This window comes from Oxyura jamaicensis, chromosome 3 (genome assembly GCF_011077185.1).
Source record: "Oxyura jamaicensis isolate SHBP4307 breed ruddy duck chromosome 3, BPBGC_Ojam_1.0, whole genome shotgun sequence".
Lineage (NCBI taxonomy): Eukaryota > Metazoa > Chordata > Aves > Anseriformes > Anatidae > Oxyura > Oxyura jamaicensis.
This window is the reverse complement of record NC_048895.1, coordinates 67671620-67694689: the sequence shown is the minus strand read 5'-3', so window position 1 is coordinate 67694689 and position 23070 is coordinate 67671620. Positions and strand designations below refer to the sequence as shown.

The following is a 23070-nucleotide window of genomic DNA, read 5'->3' as shown; positions in this document are numbered from 1 at the left end:
TTTTTTTTAGTGGTTGTTTTATTTTAAGCTATTGGGATTGGTTTGTTTCCATTCTAGTCTGCTACTAGTGTTAGTTAACTACAATTAAAAGCTATTATTGACTTAACGCAAAAGCATCTGGTAAAGAGTAAGATCTAAAATGACTTTTCTTCCAAAGTGGCTAACTTTTCTAAAGGGCAAAGAGGTTGTTATTGCTAATGCCATAATTGCAATATTGACAATTGGTGGGCAGCAACTCTTCTCTTTCTTTACGTTCAGCTGTCCCTGTCATGTGGGGCAGAACCTCATCTACGGGCTGGCCTTCCTAGGTGTTCCTGCGCTGATCCTTCTGGTTGTTGGCTATGCTCTGAACAACCAGACTTGGAGGCTGGTCACAGGCAAAAGGTCTCCCCTTCAGGCAGAGGGCACGCAAAACCAGCTGCTGCAGTGCAAGCTGACCTGCTTTGTCCTGTGCAGCATCACTGGGAGAGCGCTGGTCGCTCCTGTAACGTGGCTAGCGGTCACTCTGATAAACGGCTCCTACTACGTGTGTGCCATGAGCGAGTATGTCTCTGTATATTATTATGGAGCTAATCCTAACGTTACTGCTAGCGAACGCAAAAAGATACTGGCTGCATTCCCTTGCAGTCAGTTAATTCCTCCAGAGCTGAGCCGGGCAAGAGATGAAGTGATTCTCCTACTCCGATACCAGTCACAAGTGAGTAACTCATGTTGTTTCTGCTGTGGGTGATGGTGCAGATCTAATGATATCAGTGAGTTAATTCAACAGTGTGAGGATAAAACAGGATCAATATCTTCTGCCTTGAGTGCCAAATCCCATGTTTTGAAGCCTGCTTTGTTCCGGTAAGAGTAATTAAACTTTCAGTATGTAAGTTATTACTTCTGACTGTCCAGTTTTGTACCTGCTACTGGAGGATGCATTCCTGTATGTTGAGAAGTACCTCCAAGTAAGACCAATGGAAGTCTGAGAGCCATTGGCGGGTAGGAAGGTTCTTGATCTGAGCATAAGCAACGTGACTAAGGGTCTGAGAGAGCACCATGCAAGCCAAATTTAAGTTCTCTATATTTTTTTCTTCTTTTAGATCAGACTCAATTCTAGGAGCTTACATATGAGATAAATATTAGAGGGAATATTAAGTTGTTACTTCAAAGAAAATTGGTTTTAAACAGGGTATAAGATAATTTGGGCTAGGATTTAGAGGGTTTCTCTGTTACAGACTCACAATAACAGCTGCAGAGGCAACATACTATGCAACAGAACTTCCTTAAATTTGATGGAAATAAATGTATTGCATGGCTGGCTGCAGTAGGTGGGGAGTGGGTGTGATGGCAATAGTCACAGGTTTATACCCTGTTAACCTTCTTCCTCAGGAAGAGAAAGTAAAGGTTGTCTTATGGACTTCCTAAATTATTATTATTTTTTTAACACTCAGAAGTGACCACTGTGGGTATTTCCAGCTGTAACAGCTTTTGTTTGTTTGTGGAAGGTGGCTGGCTGGCTTCTGATTGCTGTGGTAGTCATCACCGTCTTCCTGTCTTACTGCCTGGCAAGCTGCTTCTCCCCGCTCAGCTTCCTACACTTCAGATACTGGACCAGCTATGTCCATAATGAGCAGGAGCTCTTTGATGAAGCGACAGACCAGCACTCCAAGCTCTATGCCATCCAGCACATAAGGAAGTTTTTTGGCTTTGTCCCAGGGAGTGAGAACGTAGGAGAAATCCGTATCCCATCTCTCAGAGAGTGGCAAGCCATTTCTGGACTAGCCTTCCTAAAACTGGTGGATGAGGAGCATTATGACTACAGCCTCCTCCATGACTGGGCGCTCAAGGGTTCTGTAGACAGGAAATACCTGAAGCTTGATGAAGACCCTGTGACCACAACTTAGCTCTGAGGGTCTGAACACCACCAACACCTTGTAGAAAAGCAGGAATGTATCTAGCTCAGCTTCAGACCTGAGCTGCTGTGGAACTTTCTGAGACCTTATTACATAAAGCACATGAGCAAATACCTTGTTACACTCATCCGTTAGGTGCTTATAGGTATCTCCTGATGGCATCTGACTCGTGTGAGATGTGATGGTCTACGTCCAGATTGCTTTCTAACACTTCTGCAAAAAGGATGAGTTTTACTGGAAAGTAGGTTATCCCCAAATGCTTTGTATCCCCACCCATTAGCTATTAATTTTAATATTTTTTTTTAGACTCTGAACAATTAAATTGTATGAGCCTGATCCATTCTGTGCAGACTAAAAGTGTACACCCAGCATTGTCTTACTGACCTCTAGCAGAAATGCCTTATTTCCCCCTTCCACTTCTTTCTTATACTATGTGACTAAAATATGCTGAGCTAACTACAAATTCAATCTGTGGATATAGCAGTACAGAAGAAACATAAGGAAATTTCAGCAACAAAAGCTAAATCTAGATACAGTGATAAGAACTTTCAGTTCTGTTAAAAGGATAAAAATGCTCCCTAAGATGCACAGGATGGAGGGGTGCAGCATGTAGCAGCTGTGTGTGTGTGGGGGGGGGGGGGGGCCAACACTACACTACATGTGAAAACTTGAATTCAAGTTCTTTCTGGAAGAAAGCAATAGCGGAGTCGATCTCCTGTTCCTTTTGCATGTACTACTAAAACTGTCAGCTTCCACCTGTGTGCCAGCCTACTACACAAACAGCACATCAGGATGGGAAAAATCTCACTCTGGAGTAAGGTGGGGGGGGGGGGGGCGGAATACAATTCAGTCACTCTACCGTGCTCGTAACTCTTACTGTGGTTAAAAGCTATTGATTTTAATGAAGTTTTTATGTTAATTCTGCATGTTACAATGTGATGTTACAAGCTGGCATCTCTTCTCTAGCTCCCTGTGCATGCGCTTCTAACCCTAAGCGGGGACAAATGGGCAACATGGGTTTTCCTTAACGCTTCCTGGACCGCCTTGCTGCCAGCAGAGTGTGCTACGTGCCCGACCGTAGGATGCTCTCTGCTGTTTGGAGGGGGAAAAAAAAAGTTCTCAAGTGGAGAAATGTAGTTATTTAGCACTTCCTATTATGAAAGGCAGGAGCCAGGAGTACGTTAAAAAGCAGGCCTTGGTAAGTGTGCATGGCCTTCCTTTGAGAAGAGCTCAATTTCTGAACAAAGGCAAGCACTTCTGGGCAGGCAAGAGGTGTTGGTGCTGAATAACTGGAATAATGCGTAATTCACATCACTGAACGAGTTCTTATGAATTCACAAGTATGTATTTCACTTGAATCCTAAACTTTCTGCTAATGGAACCGCCTGACTTGTACGACAAGCTTGGGAAGCAAAGTGTCTGCTAGGGAGCACAGTCTCTAATTTCACTCTAAATTATTTGGGTTTCTTGGCATTGTTTTAACTACGTGCAGTCTGTGAAACGTGATTGTGTATCTGAAAGTTTCTGAAAAATCCTATGCTGTCTTCTCAATTGACAAAAAAAAAAAAAAAAAAAAAAAAGCTGCTACCTTAATTTTGTGTGTTTTTGTACTTTATCCCTTGTACCTTCACGGTACTGCTATAAAATTACATGGTATTTGTAGTTCAGCGAGAGTGAGCTGTCAGCCCTTTACTTGTTGTGCGAGTGCAACTTGTAAGCGAGCCTTGGTGTCTCCCAGCTTCGTCCCAGCCCCTATTTTAATCTGAAGCGTGAGCATAAAATAAAAATACAGGGCAGCGTTTCTGGAGCAGGAGCTTTATCGGCCGTGGTGAAGTCAGCCTGCCCCGACATCGGTAGAGCAGGGCCTTGGCAGGCTCTCCGACCCTGTCGGCAGCCTCCAGCTGAGGGGGATCCCAGCACAGACTACGGGCATGGGTGTTAATTGCGCTAATTAGGCTCTCTGATGAAGGATGCCCCCCCCCCCCCCCCTCCATCCGCAGCCCAAAGCCATCCACGGCCGATCGGGGCGGTGAGGGGCGGTGCCAGGCGTGCCTAGCCGCTGGCGGAGCGGGGCGCGCAGGCGCGTTGCGGGGGGCGGGCGGGCGGCCGGCGGCGGGCGATGACCGACTACAGCGAGGAGCAGCGCAACGAGGTGGAGGCCCTGCAGTCCATCTACCCCGACTCCTTCACCGGTGAGCGCCGCCCCCGGCGCCTCAGGCCCGGCCGGGCCCGCGGGAGGCCCCGAGCCGCCGGTGCGGAGCTCGGGGTGCGCTGCCAGCTCCTTCTGCGAGGGCCTCGGCGCTCCGTGGGGGGCTCGGCTCCGAGAGTGAGCGCCGGGGAGTCGCTGAGGGCTTCCTCTGGGCTGGCTGCGTGCTCGCCATGAGCCCTGCCCCGCCGTACTTCGGGAGGGCAGTTACCAGCAACCTTTCCCTATGGCTCTCACCCGAAAATCTTCTTGTGTGCTTCGCTGTTACCTGTTAAAGCTGTATGAGTTGATCTCTGGTTGCTGAGGATGCTGAGTCAGTGATTGTAATGTGTTTTCATATGCTTCCTATTCTTACTCTGTGCTCTCGAGTAACGCGCTTATGCCCAAAGAAGGAGGGAGGAAAAAGGATTGTAATAGCAATATATAAGCAGTTATGTAAAGTTCAGTTAACAAGTCATGTCTAATAGATAATTTATAGGTTATATCCGTGATTCAGACTAACCCCTGTTCAAGGATTTGGTCTGCAACGCGCACTCGAGCGATGGGGTGAAGCCCACTAGTCCTTGACTGTAGATTGTAGAGCTTGCCCATTTTATGTTACTTTATTTTATTTATTTATTATCTATGTAAAACTGCTTGTTGTCTGTCTTCTAGCAGCCTCCTTCTCAGCTGGGCACTAAACATGACCATACTTTGCTTTTGCAGGTGAACCTGGCTGCTCACGGATTTAATTTTGGTATTGACTGTTTAAAACTCCTTTTAGGCTACTTCCAGACTTATGCTCTTGAAGGAAAGCATTGCCTATCCTTTTGTTTTAAGAAGCATTTGTTACTTTAAGCTGTCCTAAATACAGTAAAAGGAACAGGTATACTGTAAAGTCTAGGGCTAAGAATGCACTGGATACCTACCATACATATCTAGCACAATACAGCAGACAAGCTTTGGGATCTTTCTGCACACGTTTGGTGCTCTGACATGAGTCATCTAGTGGTAGGTAGATCTGCACTCTTTCTTTTCATGGAGAAACCTTTTGGTATTGTTGATGCTATATGCTGTCATTCAAAGAGCACTTCAAACTGTCGTAAGGAAAACAGTTGTTAACTGAAAAGTACTTAATAGGTTGAAAAGGCACTGAACGCTGTATGCAGGTGCTTTTCTGCCTTATTAGTCCTAGAGAAATTCAATTTTAGTGATGTGAAGTAGTTGTCTAATTTAAGGTATCTTTCTTTTTTTCCCCCCTCTTTTTTAACAGTATTGTCAGAAAAGCCAACGACCTTCACAATCACTGTGACATCTGAAGCAGGTGAAAATGACGAAAGTAAGTTGATCACATATTACAAAATAATAGTCTCCCCTCCTATATATTAACGTACAAGTTTATAACCACGTTTCAGTTTTAGCGTACATAACCAGTTTCAACTTACGCTTCCGTATACCTGGCCACTCTTTTACAAAGTCCACTTCCAGTTTAAGTATCTTATGTTTATTAAGCTACTGTAGGAAACCTTGATGCTCTTTCCCAGGGGCTGGGTAAAAATAAATGTCCGTGTCTCTAGACTGTAAAGTTGTTGAGATCAAACGAGAAGTTTTTCATTCACATGGTGTTCGAAACCTAATGCCTCAACTGTCTATACTGGCACCAGAACAGGTGGTCTGTACCGTGCTTGTTCATTTCAGGGTAGCCTATGATTGTTGCTGTAAAATGTCGATTAAGTTATTGTTGTGGAGCAGTTTCTGAAAGCTGAACTAACTGTTTAGGGTTATTATACTGTACTTAGGATAGCCTCAGAAATGCATTACTATTGATTCACAGGATTGGTTCCTTTCCGTGAAGGTCAGAACCATGGCTTACCCAAAGGAAGATATGTGCGGAAGACAGAATAGGGACATTCTGTTTAAGATGGAGGAAGAACATTCTCAACTACTATAAAACAAGGCACTGCAAATGCAGAATGCTCTTAAACTTTATCATCCAGTGAAGTATCTGTCCAAAATATCTTCCCCTTACAGAAGGGTTAACTGTAATTGTTGTGCTCTTAGAATGTTGCTGCTGGGGCCATCAGTATCTGGTGCTCCAAAAATACTTTGGTTCTCTGGCACATCCAAGAATGCTTTGGCTCTCAGGATGGTAGATGGGTGAACATGAAATTACTGTTGTCAGCACAAGTGTGCTCAGCTGGGCTCTGCAAGTGTCTTTTGGGTGAACTTTGGGCTATATTAGAAGGAAGGAACTGCTGCCATCTTCAGTTTTAAAGGAGCAAGCCCTGCGCGAAGCTGGCGTCTGTGTTGAAGTGTGAACTGGGCTGCCAGAGCTGTGTGTCTTGAACTAAAAGAAGGCTTGTCCTTGATGTTCTGGCAGGATGCACAAAAGGAAGGAATTTGGTTATTTTTGGCCTTGTTTCCTTGTTAACCTAGCTCTAGATGGCGTCAGGTTGAGTGTGTGATCCTTAAGAAGTTCTTCTCTTGGCTTACTAACATCTTTTGGATACTTGTGTTCTTGTCAGAGTATGCATGTGGAACCTTGTTTCCTAACAGTGGTTGATACTCCAACCAGGTATCCAGAATTTAAAGCATTAGTGTGCTGATATTCTGTCTAGATCTGTTTGTTAGGACTCGGCCTTGTTTTCACCAGCAGTAAGTGGGATGTAGGGGAAAAGAGCTTAGTGCTCTGGTACCCACTCTTGCACGGAAAGTTTTCGAGTCTTCCTAAAGTCCTTTCAGACATAAATATGCTGGAATAGTTTGTGTAATGGTAAATTTCACAGTCTTAGTTTCTCACCACTCTTGCGTTATATTTAAATCCGTTTATATAGTTTTAAAGTCTATGTAAGATGACTGTTCCTTTAAGACAAGATTTTTTTCTACATTAAAATCTTTAGGCTACTAATGCAATAAAAGAATATACCATAGGAGTTATATAAAGTAATCACTATAAGAATGTGCATTTTTTGTCTTGTAGCTGTCCAAACAACCCTTAAATTTACCTATAGAGAAAAATATCCTGATGAAACTCCACTGTACGAGATTGTCTCCCAGGAGAATCTTGAAGATAATGATGTCACAGACATAATAAAACTGTTAGAACAACAGGTAAGGAAAATGGAATATATCTCAATTGACCTTGATATCACTTCTCATTTTAACCAGAATTTATCCCTCAAGTCAGTTGTTCTCTGAGAGATGGCCTACTGATTTGAAATATATTCCATACTGTAAAGACTGATTTTGAGCTTGGAATTTGGTAAATGACACTAATGAGGTAAATGACGTTACTGAGCTAAAATACAGGGCTAATTCAGTGTGCAGAGATACAGCAATGAAATGGGAGGGCTATAGGGCTTTCCCTCTTGGCATTTTTGAGGCTAACTTTAACTTGATTAACTCGCTGACTGACTTGAATTTTACAGTGAACCTCTGAAACGGGTACATAGTGCCTCAGCTGTGTCTATTAGCACATAGTTCTGCTTTCTGAATAGATACATGCATTAAGCTACAGAAGGTATGAGGTTCTCCTTCTGTTTGAGATTGCCTTCTTTGTGTTGTAGGCAGAAGAAAATTTAGGAATGGTAATGATCTTCACTCTAGTCTCTGCAGTACAGGAGAAATTAAATGAAATAGTGGATCAAATAAAAACACGAAGAGAAGAGGAGAAGAAACAGAAAGAAAGAGAAGCAGAAGAAGAAGAGAAAGTATGTAAAACACTGTTTCTAACTAAAGAGTTACTAAGGATTGGCCCCCCCCCCCCCCTCCTTTTTTTTAAATGCATGGGTTTGATGCGGGAGTAGCTCTGGGCTAGATCTCTGGGCTAGTGCTGCTCTCTCAATGCAGCTCAAAGTTGATGTAGTCAAACTTAAAGACCAGAGTCTGGGATTAACGTATCAGAATGTTTCACAGCAAGCAAATGTGTCTGGGATGGTGTAATTTAAATAAGGAAGAGAATACTTATCTTCACTGCTAGCTGTGCTATTTGACAGTGTTTGCAGATTTATTTTCTGCTCTTTTGTTTGTTTTTTAGCAACGTTTTCATGGCACTCCTGTTACAATTGAGAATTTCCTAAACTGGAAGGCGAAGTTTGATGCAGAACTCCTAGAAATAAAAAGGAAAAAAATGAAAGAAGAGGAACAAGCAGGCAAAAATAAATTAAGCGGTACGATATAAAACTGGTTCTGAAGTTTTTGCAATATTATCAGAATATCATGACAAGCCTTAAAAGTAATCTTTACACTGAAAGATGATAGTAGCAACTAAACTTTTACTACAGTATTAAATTATTGTTCTTCGTGTTTCATGAAGTCTTCTTGAGTGTTGCGTTGGGTTAAATATAGCTGATTGGTTCAAGATTTCTGCTGAAGTCATTAAGGTTCCCAAACCACATTTAATCCTCTTTGGTTTTATGCCAGACAGTATGCCACTTTGAGCATTGTTCTGGCAGAAATAGTTGGGTATTGTTAAACAACAGAAAGACTCTACATCAGAGAGTTTACTGATTTGGCCTTTTTTCCCCTACCTCCCAAGGAGAAAGGTTTACTTTGCATTATGTGATGTTTTCTTCACAGATGTAAGAGCTGATGACTGGTGTACAGATCCATCCTGTTTTTCCTTTATGCCCTATCCATCTGAAAAGATGGAGAAGGCAGCTTATCTCCAGTTCCCACAGAGGTTTTCTTGTGGAATGCAAGATGAGGACTGATGCAGCGAGGACTGAGCGTAGGCTTTTATTTCATGATTCTGCTTGGTTATGTATATTTATTTTTATTTTTAACTTCTAGGGAAACAGCTGTTTGAAATGGATCACAACCTTGACACATCTGACATCCAGTTCTTGGAGGAAGGTAAATTTCTGTTTGTTTCCACCACTGAAAGACAGTGGCTCATTTTTTTTTTTCTAGTAGCCAGCCTTCTTGACCCCATTTCAGTCACACATCTCAAAGTTCTGTTTTCTTTTCCCTGAACTTCAACACCAATAATAAACATCTAGAATATCAAAATAAATATTACTTTCCTCTGCGCAATGCATTTCTTCTTTGTGCTTTTGTGTAGGTTTGTCTATTATCTTACTGAAAATAATGCCCTGGTGCTAGCTGAACATTTTGTAAGCCTGTGCCCAAAGCTGTTAAACTTGCAAATCTGTTGAAGATTAAACAAATCCACTCGCAGTTGCATACCATCTCTTTCATTTGATACACCTCCTTTTAGTGTCTGAGTTTAAATGACTGATTTTGAGTAAAGGCAATCCTTTAATGTAACTGCATTATCTCTTGGTATTGAAAAAAACACACAGGCAGAAGAATCTAGTTTTATTTGAATGTAACACCTCAATAAAAAAAAAATGAACATCAGTGAATATAAAGTTGAAATGGCAGTCATAGAGGATTTGTTTCTTCTAGTGTGAGGGCATAATATAACCTCGTGTTCCTACCAAAATGCTTAAAGTGAAGTTGGGTTATTGACACACTATATTTTGCTGTCTCAAGGGAGGAACAGATTTCACCTCTGTATTTGGGCTCTGCGCCTAAATGACTTGGATTAATGTGTTAACTTTTAATCGTTGCAGAAGAAAATATGAAAACATGTAAAGCTTCAGTTTTCTTTTATAATTTAAATTTAAATATATTTATATATTTTATATATTAGTGACTGTCTAAATTAGTTGTCTGCCTTTCAAATTTGCTTGCTGAGAAAATACTTTTTAAAGAATAATTCTATATGTTCTGATGTTCCTTACTGTGTGTGTATATATACATATATGGGAATTTCTGGGAAAATTATCTTAAGAATATATGGGAATATTCATTTAATTTTGGATGTATAATTAGTAATAATTATTAATTATTAATAGGGAGGATTGTATGGAATATGATTTCATAAGAATTAATATAAACTGAATGTCGTTTACTCAAGAAGGTTAAAAAGATCATTACAATTCAAGCAAGACTGAAGAGACTTAGAACTTAAGACTGAGTATGTAAGAGAGAAGGAGGCTTAAAATACAAAAAAAAAAAAAAACAAGTGCTCAGTGGTGTTCTTTTCAAATAATGAATGTACAAAGAATGAATGTACAAAGCATTGTGTATTTTGTTGTCCAGGTACTGTTTTCTTCTTGCATAAAATAAATTATTTTTCTGTTCTTTGCAGCTGGAAACAGTGTGGAGGTTGATGAATCTTTATTCCAAGAAATGGATGATTTAGAGTTGGAGGATGAAGAGGATGACCCTGACTACAACCCTGTTAATCTAGATAGCGATTAGACTTTTTTGTTGAACTGGCTCTGTCATCAGTATGGACTTACGTAAGGAGAGAGAGGCAGGCAGAAAAGCCACAGCATCTGTGGTTGTAGTAGTGTGTATTGGTTTTCTTTTTTCAAAGAAAAAATATTTTAAATCCAGGAGAACAGTCTTCTGATGACTTTCATTATAAATAAATTGACTTTAATATTTCAAATGAGATTTGAGGCATATTGTTCTGTCTGAAAATACTCTATTTTCTCTTTCTTTTTTTTTTCCTTTCCACTTCTGTAAGTGTCCTGTGAAGAGACTTGACAAGAAGCAGGACAAAGATGTCATAGCAATCGCTAAACACATCTACATGCAAAGGCTGAGCAGCTGTTCTGCTATCTTCCACCTAGGATAACGCATGGGCAAGTTTAGTGAATAAAAGGGATCACATACTATGCAGGTTTTTTTTTCTTTTGAAATTTTATTGCACTGCAAGTAATGGTCAGTTCTGATGCCCCAACTTAGTAGCTGAACAGCTACAGATTGGCAGCACCAGTTACCTTCTAATAAGGCATAGCCATTTCCATTTTACTAAAATAAAATCTTTTGCCATAGTTGAGGATAATAGTTTCAAAATTACTAGTTCAACTTTGTAGGGGGAGAAAAATATAGTAAATCTGAGCGATACAGTCCTCTTAAAAAATGTTTGATTTGTTTAGAAAAGGCTTTACAAAACCCTTTTTTTCTTCTTGTGCATCAACGAACTTCCATGCCAAAAAAAAAAAAAAAGACTTTTGCCAAAAGCAAACATTCATGTGAAAACACTATCAGCAGAATATAGTAACAGTATTTATAGAGTGCATGTAATTTTGAATGTAAATGAGCGTTGGTTTAGAAGAATCTTGTTGGCAGCCAGTAAAAGTCTTAACGTACAGTAAAGCTGCGTATCAACTAGTGGATGTTACATTGTTAACCATTCTGACGAGTTGCTTATGGAGCTACTAGCTTCATGGTAGACTCCTTCCCCCTTTGCATCGTCAGAAAAAAAAAAAATACTGCAAGAAACGTGGTGTTGAAATAGGCTGTGGTTGAGACTGCGTCAGCTAGAAGGATGGTATGGAAGAAGGTTTCAAGAAACAGCTCTCCAAATAGAGAACCACCAGGCACCTTGGTGATTAGAAACTGCTGGATTTTAAAACACTTCCAGTAGATTGCCTTAATTGCTCCAGCTTCAACCTTTGAAAAGAGGATTGCACCAAAGTGTCAGTGCTTAGAGGAATGAAGAATTTTTGAACTTGTAATATTTGGAAATTCCATATGCAAGATGAGAGATTTCATTCCAGAAATAATTTAATATTATATAAGATTACCTGCTCATGCCACTTGAGAACATCTGTTTAGGATGATCTTATATAACATGTTTCAGTAGTCATGTCTTTTTGTATTCAAAATGAGTAAGTACGCATTTCTAATAGGCAGAAATAAATGTTCAAGTACCCTATAAATGCTTTTATAAATTAACCATGTGCCTTTGTTCCTACCATCCTCTATTTGATCTTTTTAATTTTGGCACCGAAGAACTCTAGACAAGCGCCTAGGTTTCAACGATGATGTATGTTTCAAAGCAATAAGCAGGATCTGTGTTCCAGCAGACATTACCAAATATGCTTAAAAACCTTGTAAGTGAATGTGATATTAAATCTGAGTTTTCCAAAGATGCAGTTGGATTGAATGCTTCATAGTGACTGTGTCCAGCTTCCTGTGCAGTTGCTGGTATACTTTAAAATGCTGTTCAACACTGAATTTAATTTTCTTCTGGTATTTCTCAATTCAGCTGCATTTAAAAAAAAAAAAAAATTATTTCCATCGTCAGTTTATATGTTTAAAACTAGGATATTTTTGATAAAAACAATGATTTGGTTCTTAAATCTGGAATGAATCCAAGAATACTGTGTAATCTGTGCAAAATGTGGTAATCTGAAAAAGTTTTCTAAGTCACTGATGATACAAGAATCATCTAAAGAAAAACGAGTTTCTTGCTAATGGTATTTCTAGATTAATGGGGTTTTCTATTCTGTTTTCACACTAATATATTTATTGTTTTTTATGTATAGTTTAAAGTTACAACTGTCAAGCTAAAATGTAGAAATGTATTTTTCATTGTTACTTGCATCTTTTGTTTCAAAGCAGAGGGACTAAGGATTGAAATAACAAAAAATTGCTTAAGTCCAGTTCTCCAAGTCTTTGACAGAAGTTTCAGTAACATAGACTGAACTTCTGATTCGTTTAGCTTTATTATCAGTTAACATCTGTGAAATAAAAGGGAATTTGACTGAGAGTGGGCTGTGTGATTTAGTTTGCTGCCATGGACTGAAAGGTGGGCTTTTTTTTTGGTGGAAGAAGTTCAGGTGAGTTACTCAAAATTTGCTTACCTGCTTTGAGTTAAACTGAAGTCTAATTCATAGTAGCCTTTAGTAATTCAAACCCATGATGCTGACAACCATGGTTGTATCCTTCTGTTAAATCTTCAAGTCCAAAGTTTACACTGTAATCCACGTCAAGAGACTATTATGGGTTGCAACACTGCACTATGGGGCCAGAGATAATCTAGGTTTGATTGTGCTGAACTTTTTGAATAGTTGGTGCCAGTGCCATAGTAGAATTCAAAGGATGGTACCCACTAGATTAAGATGTTGCAGGAATACTATTTCAGGCCACTTCTGGCATGCTGCAAAGACAAGACTTCATACAAAAGTGCAATGATAGCTGCCTGCTTTGAGGCAAACAAGACCTTGGGGTAATATACTCTTCTGATTTGCCTTTTTAATAATAGGTCAGTGGTTAGTGTGTTCTGGCCAAAAAGGCAGAGCTTCAAGTACAATTCCCTGGGGAGATTCAACTTCAGTCTTTCTGCTTTTAACCATCAGGAGAAGATGTGTTTTAAGTACCTCTAGTTTTAACTGTGTGGTTGCTGAAGTAAGTCCAAAGTTTCTTGGACCAGACAGTAGTCTGTGCCCGGATCCAATTTGCAGATAGCCTGCATCCTGGGAGAAAGAGCAAATACGTATCTGTGCTCTCTTATTGCAAAATCCAGTATTTTATTTATTTATTTATTATTAGTCCTTCAATGCATTGCAAATGGGCTCCAATTAGGGGAGAGGGGAGAGATTTCACAGGTGTAATTCTTTCACATAGGCGCATTTATTGCCATGAACTTGATTTTCCTTTCAGCACTGAATGCTAGTGAAATCTGCCAACTGACAGGTAGCTGGTAGGTAGTATGAGGGGTAAGTGGCTTTTTATTACTACAACGGGTCTTGTTGGTATAGTCTACCATTGGAAAATGAGTAGAAGATCAAGGTCCAGCTTGTACCTAGCTTTATTTGTACTGAAGGTAAACTCAGCGGAAGGCCCACATTAGTCTTCTGACTTTGAACTAGTTTTATGTTTTTTTGTGGCCAGGGTAAATATGTACAGGTGGAAAAAAATCACCAGTCCCCATGTCTGAAGTTCAAACTTGTATGCCGGGGGTGTAGCAATTTTGTAAATCACAGGGTTTTGTTGTAAGTTTTCTTGGTATTGGGGTTGTGAAGTTCAAGAAGAAAAGATGATCTGACTACCATTGGGGGTACATAAAAACCTTCTTGTAAGCTAGTGATATGAGGTCACCTTTGTCAAATTGAAGGAGCTAAGAGCATGCTGTGCATGAAATAATTCTGTCCAGCAAAAAGCAGGTAGAATCTGTCAGAAAGCTAAAGCAGATGGATTGAAAATGAGAAGAGCAAGCTGGTCTTTGGGACCAGTGAGTGCAGTTGGTATCTGGAAAAATAAAAAATAAAAATGTTGGAACAAAATGTTTCTTCCTTAGATCATGATCCTTCCTTCTGCCCTCTTGAGTAAGGCCATGCTGAAAGGGACAGAAGATTGTTAGAGGGGAAAAATGCTGGAGACGTATCAGAGACTTGCCAGTGTATTTGAGAAGGGGAGGATCTACAGTTTCTGAGCGATTTCAATGGATAGAGTTAATAAACATGCAGGAGATGGACTTCCCTTTGTAAGCTACATAAAAGACATTGCTGTCTAGAAAGGTGAATATATCACAGACCAGGTGCATGTCAGGAGTGGTGGTATGGACATAAATATTTTTTGAGTTATTGGTAGAAAAAATCTTGTACCCATCTCTGTACCCATCTTCTCAGGGGAAGCCCATGGGGAAGCCACTGCATGGAGCTGCATCTTGGACAGATTAAACCCTGATAGTCTGTCAATGCATACGGGAGTCAGATTGCTGCCAGGTTTTTACATCAATAGCTCTAGTAGATCACTAGGTAGGACAGAGTGGGCATTCACTTAAAAACCACTGTGACTGGTGTGTGCATTTCTCAAATACTTCAAGTAGCAAATTGTCAAACATGACCTGAAGAACTGTAACAGACAATGTAATGAAGTGTTTCAGTCAATAGGCAACATCAGAAAATGCAACAAAAAGGTCAGTTTAACAGCTAACAGTTGGGTATCTGTATTTACCAAGCTAATAGAAACTCAAACATATGAAACCAGAACTGTAGCACAGACGGTCAATGTTATTTCCAGTCCAGACATTTAAAGTTCTACCAAAAGAAGCCTCAAGAAATTCACAAGTAGAAACATTTTCTTAACATTTTAAAACTATGTTTAACACCAATCTGTCTTCACTTGGTTGTGTACAACCTTGGTATTATTAAAGCCAGTGAAAGTAAAAGCAAACACAAAGAAAGGAACTCACAGTTTACTTTGAAAAATTACCTGAAATACCTCATAAAATTACAAACAGGAAACTGATGAAATTAAATAACTCTCTCAGACAAGTCATGTTTTCCGAATGAGCTGTTACAGTATTATTTCTATAACACAGCTGAAAATTGATGTATTTTGTCATTCTAGAACTTCAGGTACATCCATCCACTGTAAACTCCAGAGGATGATGAGATTCAAAACCAGCCTACTTTTCACTGTTAATATCCCAGGTGATTTTGACGGGCAGGGTCTTAATTTTCTCATTAAGTACTTCATCAAACCTTTCACTCTGTGCCACTGTCATCATATTTTTCCAGTCTCCAACAGTGCCTGAGGAAAGAAGCAACAAAGGGGGCTGAGAAGCAGAACATGCACCTGTCTGAAAGCCTGCCTGCCGACAGCGAATGCTGTCTTCAGGAAGCTCTTCCTGGCTTCCTCAATATCTCTCAGTTGCTGGCCCACTGAGAGAGACTCCGTGTGCTCTTCAGAGGACACACTTCCAAATCTAGGTGATGTGAATAAAACACAGCATATAGTCCTGTCCCCTCAAAAGGTCACTAAGCTAGTGATTTCTTTGAGATCAAATAAGGGATGGGGGAAAGTGTTAAAAGTAACACCTCTCTCTCTCTCTCTCTCTCTCTTTTTTTTTCTTCTCTGAGTGCACCAGTCTTTAACCTCTAGAGGTCTCCTCCCACACTGCATCAGGACACCTCAGGAAACGCAGGGTGCCTTGTATTTACCTTGAGGGCAGTTGATAAAAGAGGCTATGCTCATGCTGTGAATAAGACTCTTGCTTTGAAAAGTGAGAAAAACTAACTGTGAAGGAGGTCTGCATGACTTTCATCCTTAAACAGCCTCTCCTGGTAGACCATCACTGTTCAAATCAAATTCACTGTTGTGTCTAGATGGTAAGTTTCTCGGAGATCCTGAATCTTTTATTTTGTCTGGGAGAGGCTCTTCTCCCCAGTGAAAGCCATCTATCCATTTAGCAAATTGCTCATAACCAAGTCAGCCCCCAGTAAGAAGGTACTACCTTACCCCTGGTTCAGCACAACCCTCAGGTCTTCTCTGATATCGGGCAGGCCTTCTGCAACTTCTGTTGCAATCAGTAAAACATAATGTTTTATCATCCTTATGAAAATGTGGTAAAATCAGTGATGCCCTAGCAATAAAACAGCTCTTACAGATTTAATCATGGCTAACCTGAGCTCTCTCTCTGATAATGGGGCATTCCAGCTAAGTTCATAAGCCCTAGGTACATCTTGCACCAAGAAGAGGAATTAGGTGGTTGTTACATTGGAATTATTCCATTTTACCTTTTCGTAGAAATCTACCCTTTTTTTTGTCTGCGATGTCTTCTGGCAGGTTCTCGTAATTTGCCCTGGGATCTTTCTTCATGTTCTCAAAATTAGCCTGTCTCACAACACTTTCTATTTCCTCTTCACTCAGCTTCTTGCCTAGGAAGTTGCAGATCTTCAGCACAGCGCTTCTGAGATCCTGCAATAATGTTACTTTGAAGTGTCTTGATGATGCAAAGAACTAAATACAGCATCAAAAAGGGCATAAATTTGGGTTTCAAACGGGCCACTGTTTTTATGAAAGTGTAGTCTCACTTGCATATTTTGAGCTCTCGAGAGCAGGGATGCTGTAGCCAGCTATGGCAGCAAGCTGCCTTGGAGAAAGAAGTTGCACGAATCACAGAGTCACAGAATCACAGAATTGTAGGGGTTGGAAGGGACCTCGAAAGACCATCAGGTCCAACCCCCCTGCCAAAGCAGGATCCTCAGAGCAGGCTGCCCAGGTAGGCGTCCAGACGGGCCTTGAATATCTCCAGAGAAGGAGACTCCACAACCTCCCTGGGCAGCCTGTTCCAGTGCTCCGTCACCCTCACTGTGAAGAAGATGTTTCACATGTCGGTGCGGAACTTCCTGTGCTCTATCTTGTGGCCATCACCCCTTGTCCTGTCCCCACAAACCACTGAAAAGAGGTTGGCCCAATCCCTCTGTCTCCCAGAGGACAGGCAGACACCAAGCAGGGAACATGTGGTTAGCAATCTGAGAGCTCCTCAAGTGCTTTAGCAACTGTCCCTTAAGCGTTTGTTTTCTCTAGTGGAACTGTTCTTATGAGTACGATGTTTGTTATTCACAAAAGTCTTGTCCTGTACTATTTCAGAAAGATTTTTTTGTTTGTTTTGTTTTGTTTTGTTTTCGAGCTGGTGGGGAAGATTACTTTTGTCCTACTAGAAGGTGATCTATCCAAAAATTCTTTAGTGGTTGATAAAATCTTGCACCAATGAGAAAAAAATGACTTTATTCTCTCAAAAGTCTTGATTTGATGGATTTGATTCTACTCCATAAGGGAATAAGGGACTTTCCAATATACAACATAATTATAAAGACCAATCTGAAAATGCATTTGGTATGGGAAGAGAAAACTTCAAATACATTGATATAATTGACCTCACCTTTTTCATGTCTTCATAGGTAAGGAAGAGTATATTGAAATCCTCCGCATGGCCATACCAACCCGCAACATGATCAAACCAAGAACTGGCGAGCACTTATCAAGGAAAAATTATTGAGAGAGAGAGAAAGAGATGCTATTAACAGCTAACAGTAAAACAGTAACATTATTGGTCACTTTTTTGACATCTACAGTATTTTTGAGGATAGGAGCATAGGCCTTCCTCTCTTCTGTTCCTTTTTTCCCTGAGGCTCAGAGGGCAGTTATACCCATAAAGGCATCATGGGTTGGGCTTTTTACAGGGGGTGGAGGGATGCGTGCTCACAGCCTATGGGTGACAATTCTTTATGCTCATGTGGCGAATCGCCTCTGGTTTTTGGCAATCTGCACTAATACTGGCAGAAGCAAAAACCTACTTCTCTATTTTTCCTGTACAATGTCTTTTCCTGTGGGTTCAGCTCCACTAACCAAGTGCAGAAGGTGTTAAGAGCTCCTCAGTCATAATGGTTATATTCTGAATTAGCATCCAAAGTAGATAAAACAAGCAGTTTGCACATTGCTGGGGAGCAGCAATGCCTTGACTATACTACCTCCTTTGGACCAAAGTTAATCAAAAAATGGTGCCAAGCTTAGGCAGCCTCTGCAGCTTTGGATCCAGGTTACAGCATAGCTGAGGGTTCTGGGTAATTGGTATTTATTGATAAAATTCATCTCCATTCAATCTGAGGGCATGGACCAGGATTTGGACTCCTTAAGTAAGAAAGATATCCTACCTTTGCCAGCTAAAAACCTCTCCATGAAAATGTTAAAATCTGGAACTTCCTCTAGTGTGGTGATGAATTTGGAAAAGTGGTAGTAAGAAACCACCACATCCTTGGGGTTCCTGGTAACATAAATAATCTGAAAAACAACAAGAACACTGGTCTCAGAGATATTACAGGACTCTGTTATCCTGACCTGTTATCTCAGATACAGCGTTGACAGCATTTGTACTATGTGACCTGAACTGCTGGCCCGTGGTGCTGGTGCCAGAGGAAGCATGCAAAAAGATTGTGAACGACTAGGGGGAGCCCCATTATCCTAAATACTATCCCTGATAAAATCAAGGGTTATTTTGGCTCTTGCTGACTTCTGCCTGAGGCAAAACCAGGCACCTCCTGGTATATAGGCACTCTCCTGCCTCTCGGATGGGCACGTCGCCCTTACAAGGTTACAGGTGTTGGCAGGGAGAGAGAATAACCCCACTCTAAAACTGCATTTCTAACTGGGTAGTTGTAAAAATAACATCACTTACACGTCCTCTTTTGTTTCTCAGGTCTCTTGGAAGTAAGTAGTAAGGCAGGTGGGTGGCAAAAACACGAGGCAAAGGAAGACTTGCAAAATCCTTATTTTTTATATTGTATTCCAGCCATGGGATTCTGTCCATGAGCTCCATATCTTCTGTTCCATTTCGATGGCCTTCATGAAGTATTAAGCTCAAAATGTTCTGAGTCCACACAGTTCCTGAGAAGAAAACCTTTCTGTTTGAACATTGATTATTTATTTTAATTTTTAATTAAAGACAGTATATTGCCAAAAACACAGCCTCTGCACAGTTGTAGTTGTTTCACTTTGTGAATATAAATACAGATTTGCACCCTGAAGATAGCAAACATAAAAGCCATGGCAGGTAACTAAACCTTAAGTTCTTTCACCCAGCTTACTCAACTTCCACACAAATCGTGTCTGTCCTCACTCTCTTGTAGCAACACGAGATGTTTCATGTCTGTGGTCCACACTTCTAAAAATATCTCTCATCCTGAGAGAAGAAAAAGACTTTTGCTTCCTGAATTCCTGAAAAGTGTTGTAAGAAGCCACAAAACAAACACCATGCTTATAAAGCACAAATGGTGATTTCACAGCTGTGATGACTGTCTTACTCTGCTTGGCATCATCAACCCAGACAATTTTTCTGCACAGAGGTGGAGCTTCAACAGAAGGATTATTGAGCACCTTAGATAGCTTGTAAAGAAGAACAAATGGGAGGAGGACAGGACAGAGGAAAAGATGTGAATGGGAAGGAGATGATATTCTGTGCAATTCATGACTCAAAATCATCTTCCAACTCTTTCCTGTCACTGGGTAGCCCATCACTTTGCAACACAAAGCTCTCACACCCAAAGACGTGCTCATCTCAATGCCTTAACATCTTTATCCCTTAATTCCTGCCTTCCCATCCTGACCCTCTGCCTACTTGGACAACTTGCTCCAGCAGCACCTGCTGATGAGCTAGCATCACATGGGCTCTCTGTCCCCTACCACTGCCACCCAGGACCTCTCCACAGGCTTCTTGTACCTTCAGGAGCTCAGCTTGTTGTGGGCATAGCTTGCTTTGAGCACCGAGTCCAAGAATGAGGTAGATCAACTCAGTTGGACAAAAGCAGGAACCTTGTGTCCTGCTGTTCAGGCCATGGCTATGCAGGATTCATACTTAATGCTGCACTGCATGTCCACAGAGATGGTTCAGGTCTAAAGGCAAAGCTAACAACCTTAGGCACATCTGTGATTAGGTGGCTGAGTAAAGGCAAATTTATTTCCTCTTTGGAAACAGTTCCATTCTTACCTGATTTGGGATAAGTAGCTATAAATATGTCACTGTCTTTGATTTCAAAATTCTCCAGAGAAGCTACATGCTCAACTGAAGTATTTACACCAAAGTAAAACCCTTTGTACTTGAATACAAACTCTTTTGATGGTTCCATTGTTAGTCTTTTGTCTCTTATTGGTGAATAAGCTGCAATAAGAAAACATAAAATTATACCTTTTTGTTTTGTTGTCATCTCAGAGGAAAACAAAAAAGCAAGCAACAACAACAAAAACCCCACCACCCTACAAAGCAAAACAAAACAAAACACCAAAGGTGTATTTCAAAGAAAGAAACAAACAAACAAAAAATGGTTCTTGCAAATTCTAGCAAAATGCATTTTGCTACGATACACTGAAATTTAACTTTCATATTTTCACAAGAATATCAGGCTCTATTTCTAATAATAATAATTTAAAAAGATATATAACATGATCCTTATGATCATTTATCCTTATACAAGTGTATGTTATACACATGTAAAAACTAACATAACTAAAGGTAACCTGTGTAAAAAATCATTTGTCAAATGTTCTCTAGGATTGAGCAACTACAAAGTTTCCTTTGGATTGTCACCACCTCAAACAGAGCTGGCTTAACCAAACTCCCATTCTAAATTTTGTGACTGAAATTGTGTTCTGCATGTTTTATTTTAATTTCTGCCTCCTTCTAGTTATTCTGTCTCCTTATCGGTGCTTCTCCCATAGTAAGCATAATTTCTACAAACAGGGATGGGTAGGCATAAATGTGAGTTTTTAAACATGCCTAGTGTTTTTATGACAAATTCTTGTATCTTAATTTCACTGCTGCATATTTGCCAGAAAAATATGTTACTCATCATTGTTGTGATGGACAGGGAAGAACAAACTCTTTGTGAGATACAGCAAGAGTAACAGAGTGAAGACAGAGACCAAATGAGCAAGAGCAAAATGAACATCCAGGTTTGAAGGTTTGGGTTTGTGTCCCTTTGAGCTGAACATCCATGGATTTCAGTGAGTTGAACATCCAGGTCTCTCCCAGGTGAGCAGATTTATTTTAGACAATGTACAAGCCTTAGAAGAAATCACATGAGCAAGTCTGTTTTCAGACTTAGATATCACAACCATTACTTTATGTGGGTTGGAAAATATTTTGAAAAAGAGACATTTCAATCTGGAGTTTTATTCAGGTTTCTGTCCCCTGCCTTTGCCCTTGCAAAGTGTAAGTGATCCGTCCCTTGTCCTCTCGTTCTGCAGTGTTTGTCCTTGCCTCATCACCTGGCTATCACTATAGCTCAGATTTGCCAAATCAGCGGCTTATGCAATTCCCACCGGCCAAGTGACCCGGGTTCATCACAGCAGACAGTCCTTGGAAATGCGGCCACCAATCCCATCCCTTATTGCTCAGCTTCTCTCCTGTTTAGGCTCTCCTGCTCTGTAAGTTCAGCTGGCCACAGGCTTGCCCAGCAGTGCCTCTGTTTGACATGTCTGCCAGGCCATAACCGGGTGCCTTGAGAAACACTCTCCAACTGCCCCCCTTGAGGCACATGCCACTGGGCCCTTGGTAGCTGCTCCACCAGGAGGCAGGTGTCAAAATGAAGCAGCATTGGGCACACGAGCTGCTCGCCCAGGTAACCTCCTGCCATGGCATGGCCACAGGAGGACACACGGATGTCCCCCAGGCTGGTTCCGTGGCTCAGTATGGGGCTGATGCTCCCTGCTTCCCTCCAGCTGCCTGCCACCATCATCTGTAGGGCAGGTGCACACCTGGCTGATCTCAGCCACATCTCTGGAACAGCCAAGCAAAAATTTCCAATTTTATATATATATTTATATACCTGAGTCCTTTTATAGAACCACGTTAAATAACTGATGAGTCATTAACCACACCAGAAACAAGGCTGAAGAGCATTAGCAGCATTAACCCCCACTTAGAGACCAAGGAACTGGTACACAGTTGAATTCAAGTCATGACAACTAATCTGGGAAAGTCCTAAGAATGCAAGGATATGGGGAATGAGTGAATATTTGAGCAAATATTTTTATGGATACATAGAGCAAGAATGAAGAGTTTCTGAGAAACTAAAGGAAGACACCTTAGAAGACGTATTCCATGCATAGTACACAGAAATATTTCTTGATCTTATTCTGTAAAAAAACAAATAGATAAATAAGAGATTTCTTACACATATATGAATATGCAATAAAAAAATATACAAGGAAAAGTAGCCTTGCCTCTTTGTCTGGAGAGCCTATTCGTGGTCTAACATATCTGATGGGAGAAGAAATAAGCATTCAAATATGCTCTTACCAGCCGGATATGAATCTAAACAATGCATCTAACAATCTGCCTCCAATTGCAGACATAAAGGTGTCCCCTGATTCACCTCCTGCACCCGCAGTGACCGTACACTTCTACTCTACTCATTTAACTGCCTTGCAGCCACGACTCCAACCCTTTGCTGAATTGTACACGAAAGCAATGTAAAACTCATCGTCCTGCACCAGCTGTCAGACACACTCCTCACGGCTGAACTCCTGCCCGCACAGCCCCAGTTTCTATGCGTCTCCTTCCTGCAGCGCTTCTCAAAATGTTCGACAAAAGAGCTCTGTGCACAACTATTCTCATTTTACTGGCAGGACAATATAGCATCGTTTAACTCACAGATCTACAGTTGCAATAATTAATTTCAGGCACACTTACCTTCTCTGCTCTCTTTTTGGTACCCACAGAGATGTATGTTATTCCTTCCCCGTTCAGTGAACGCGAATACTTCGAGAGAGGTTTGAGCGGTCACATTTCCTATTTAACCAAGGCATGCACCCACAACCACCTTGCTGTTTGGCTTCTGTTCAACATTTGCTTATCTCTAACACAGAGATTAGAGAACTGACATAACCCATGAAAAGGTT

At 40.8% G+C, this 23070-nt stretch overlaps 3 protein-coding genes across 4 annotated transcripts; 2 read left to right on the top strand and 1 right to left on the bottom strand.

Moving 5' to 3' along the window:
• Window positions 1-2521, top strand: CALHM4 (calcium homeostasis modulator family member 4). Its single transcript, XM_035322937.1, has 2 exons — window positions 1-697; window positions 1488-2521. The coding sequence occupies exons 1-2, from the start codon at window positions 140-142 to the stop codon at window positions 1884-1886; spliced, it is 957 nt and encodes a 318-aa protein (XP_035178828.1). The 5' UTR covers window positions 1-139; the 3' UTR covers window positions 1887-2521.
• Window positions 2522-3934: 1413 nt separating this feature from the next.
• On the top strand, window positions 3935-10986 carry RWDD1 (RWD domain containing 1). Its single transcript, XM_035322943.1, has 7 exons — window positions 3935-4087; window positions 5354-5419; window positions 7061-7191; window positions 7647-7790; window positions 8117-8249; window positions 8872-8934; window positions 10238-10986. Exons 1-7 carry the CDS (start codon window positions 4015-4017, stop codon window positions 10348-10350), a joined length of 723 nt encoding a protein of 240 aa, XP_035178834.1. The 5' UTR covers window positions 3935-4014; the 3' UTR covers window positions 10351-10986.
• A 3808-nt stretch (window positions 10987-14794) lies between these two features.
• Window positions 14795-23051, bottom strand: LOC118165061 (amine sulfotransferase-like). 2 transcript variants are annotated; one of them, XM_035322939.1, is made up of 7 exons: window positions 22862-23051; window positions 20159-20329; window positions 18851-19059; window positions 18330-18456; window positions 17558-17652; window positions 16410-16590; window positions 14795-15423 (listed from the first exon to the last, which is right to left on the bottom strand). In XM_035322939.1, the coding sequence occupies exons 2-7, from the start codon at window positions 20295-20297 to the stop codon at window positions 15299-15301; spliced, it is 876 nt and encodes a 291-aa protein (XP_035178830.1). In that variant the 5' UTR covers window positions 20298-20329; window positions 22862-23051; the 3' UTR covers window positions 14795-15298. The 2 variants fall into 2 exon arrangements, with proteins under 2 accessions (XP_035178830.1, XP_035178829.1); XM_035322938.1 differs by lacking the exon at window positions 22862-23051 and adding an exon at window positions 22048-22125.
• Between the last annotated feature and the right edge of the window lie 19 nt (window positions 23052-23070).

Coding starts and splice junctions, on each gene's coding strand:
- CALHM4 (XM_035322937.1), top strand. CDS start 140: ATGACTTTTCTTCCAAAGTGGCTAACTTTTCTAAAGGGCAAAGAGGTT. Junction 698..1,487: donor TACTCCGATACCAGTCACAA/GTGAGTAACTCA, acceptor TGTTTGTGGAAG/GTGGCTGGCTGGCTTCTGAT.
- RWDD1 (XM_035322943.1), top strand. CDS start 4,015: ATGACCGACTACAGCGAGGAGCAGCGCAACGAGGTGGAGGCCCTGCAG. Junction 4,088..5,353: donor CTACCCCGACTCCTTCACCG/GTGAGCGCCGCC, acceptor CTTTTTTAACAG/TATTGTCAGAAAAGCCAACG. Junction 5,420..7,060: donor AGCAGGTGAAAATGACGAAA/GTAAGTTGATCA, acceptor TTTGTCTTGTAG/CTGTCCAAACAACCCTTAAA.
- LOC118165061 (XM_035322938.1), bottom strand. CDS start 22,078: ATGCTGCTAATGCTCTTCAGCCTTGTTTCTG. Junction 18,457..18,850: donor TGAGAAACAAAAGAGGACGT/GTAAGTGATGTT, acceptor GTTGTTTTTCAG/ATTATTTATGTTACCAGGAA. Junction 17,653..18,329: donor GAGGTTTTTAGCTGGCAAAG/GTAGGATATCTT, acceptor TTCCTTGATAAG/TGCTCGCCAGTTCTTGGTTT.